The 1,257-nt window shown below is 40.0% G+C and overlaps 1 protein-coding gene across 5 annotated transcripts in view; it reads left to right on the top strand.

The window, feature by feature from the left end:
- LOC101858594 (ras-related protein Rab-11B) overlaps nt 1–891 on the top strand; it is a gene marked incomplete at its 3' end in the record, with an annotated part of 9,761 nt that extends 8,870 nt beyond the window's left edge. For all 5 annotated transcript variants that reach the window (XM_013090426.2, XM_013090425.2, XM_013090424.2 and 2 more), the window contains 1 exon segment: nt 698–891. In XM_013090426.2, the coding sequence (XP_012945880.1) occupies nt 698–891 (194 nt within the window).
- Between the last annotated feature and the right edge of the window lie 366 nt (nt 892–1,257).

Raw genomic sequence — 1,257 nt, 5'->3', positions numbered from 1 at the left:
TCCTATCAAACATCTATCGTCCTTATCTCCCCTCCTTCTTTTTTGTGTTTGTTACTCTCTTGTAACACCTCCAATCTTCGGCACTTATATGACCTTATTGTGATGCTGCAGTGCTGTAAAACTCTTACTAAAACTAAACTAAAAACCTTTACTGAAACTCAAAACTCAAACTCTTACAATGAAAAAAACAAACCCACTCTAACTATAAAAGATAAGATAAGATGAAATCAGATGAGATGATAAGTTAAGATAAAGATGAGATAATAAGATAAAATTAAGATGAGATCAGATGAGATGATGAGATAGAATAAGATAAATTCTGATGATATGATAAGATGAGATAAAGATGAGATAAGATGAGATAAATGAGATCAGCTAAGATAAAATCAGATGATGAGATGAAATGAGATAAGATAAGATAAAACCAGATGATGAGATGAGATAAAATGAGATGAGATAAGATGAGATGAGATAAAATGAGATGAGATAAGATAAGATAAAACCAGATGATGAGATGAGATAAAATTAGATGAGATGAGATAAGAAAAGATAAAAATGGGATAAGATAAAATGAGATGATATAATATGAGATAAAATGAGATGAGATTAGATAAGATGAGATAAAATGAGATAAGATGAGATAAGATAAGTTGAGATAAAATGAGATAAGATAAGATGCTAGTTGATTGCTCCTCAGGTACTACCGCGGGGCGGTGGGGGCGCTGGTCGTCTATGACATCACAAAGACGCAGACCTTTGAGAACTTGGAGAAATGGCTGCAGGAACTTCGGGAACACGCGGACGGATCGGCGCGGATCATGGTGGTCGGCAACAAGACGGATCTGAGACATCTGCGCGCTGTCACTCAGGAGGAGGGGAGGGTGTTGGCTGGTGGGTCCTGCTGCTCTTCCTTCTCTCTATCTTCTCTGTCTATCTCTGTCTCTGTCTCTGTGTCTGTCTCTCTCTCTCTCTGTCTCTCTGTGCGTCTGTCTGTCTGTCTCTCTCTCTATCTCTCTCTCTCTGTCTCTCTGTGCGTCTGTCTCTCTCCCCTTCTCTCTATCTTCTCTCTCTCTCTGTCTTTCTCTCTGTCTCTCTCAGTCTTTGTCTCTGTGTCTCAGTCTCTCTCTCTCTCTCTCTGTCTGTCTCTCTCTTTCTGTCTCTCTCTCTCTCTCCCTGTGTCTCTCTCTCTGTCTCTCTCTCTCTCTGTGTTTCTCTCTGTCTTTGTCTCTGTCTCTCTCTCTCTCTCTGCCTCTCTCT

Source organism: Aplysia californica, unplaced genomic scaffold, assembly GCF_000002075.1.
Source record: "Aplysia californica isolate F4 #8 unplaced genomic scaffold, AplCal3.0 scaffold01275, whole genome shotgun sequence".
NCBI classification, from domain to species: Eukaryota; Metazoa; Mollusca; class Gastropoda; order Aplysiida; family Aplysiidae; genus Aplysia; species Aplysia californica.
This window is presented reverse-complemented; position numbering and strand designations above follow the sequence as displayed.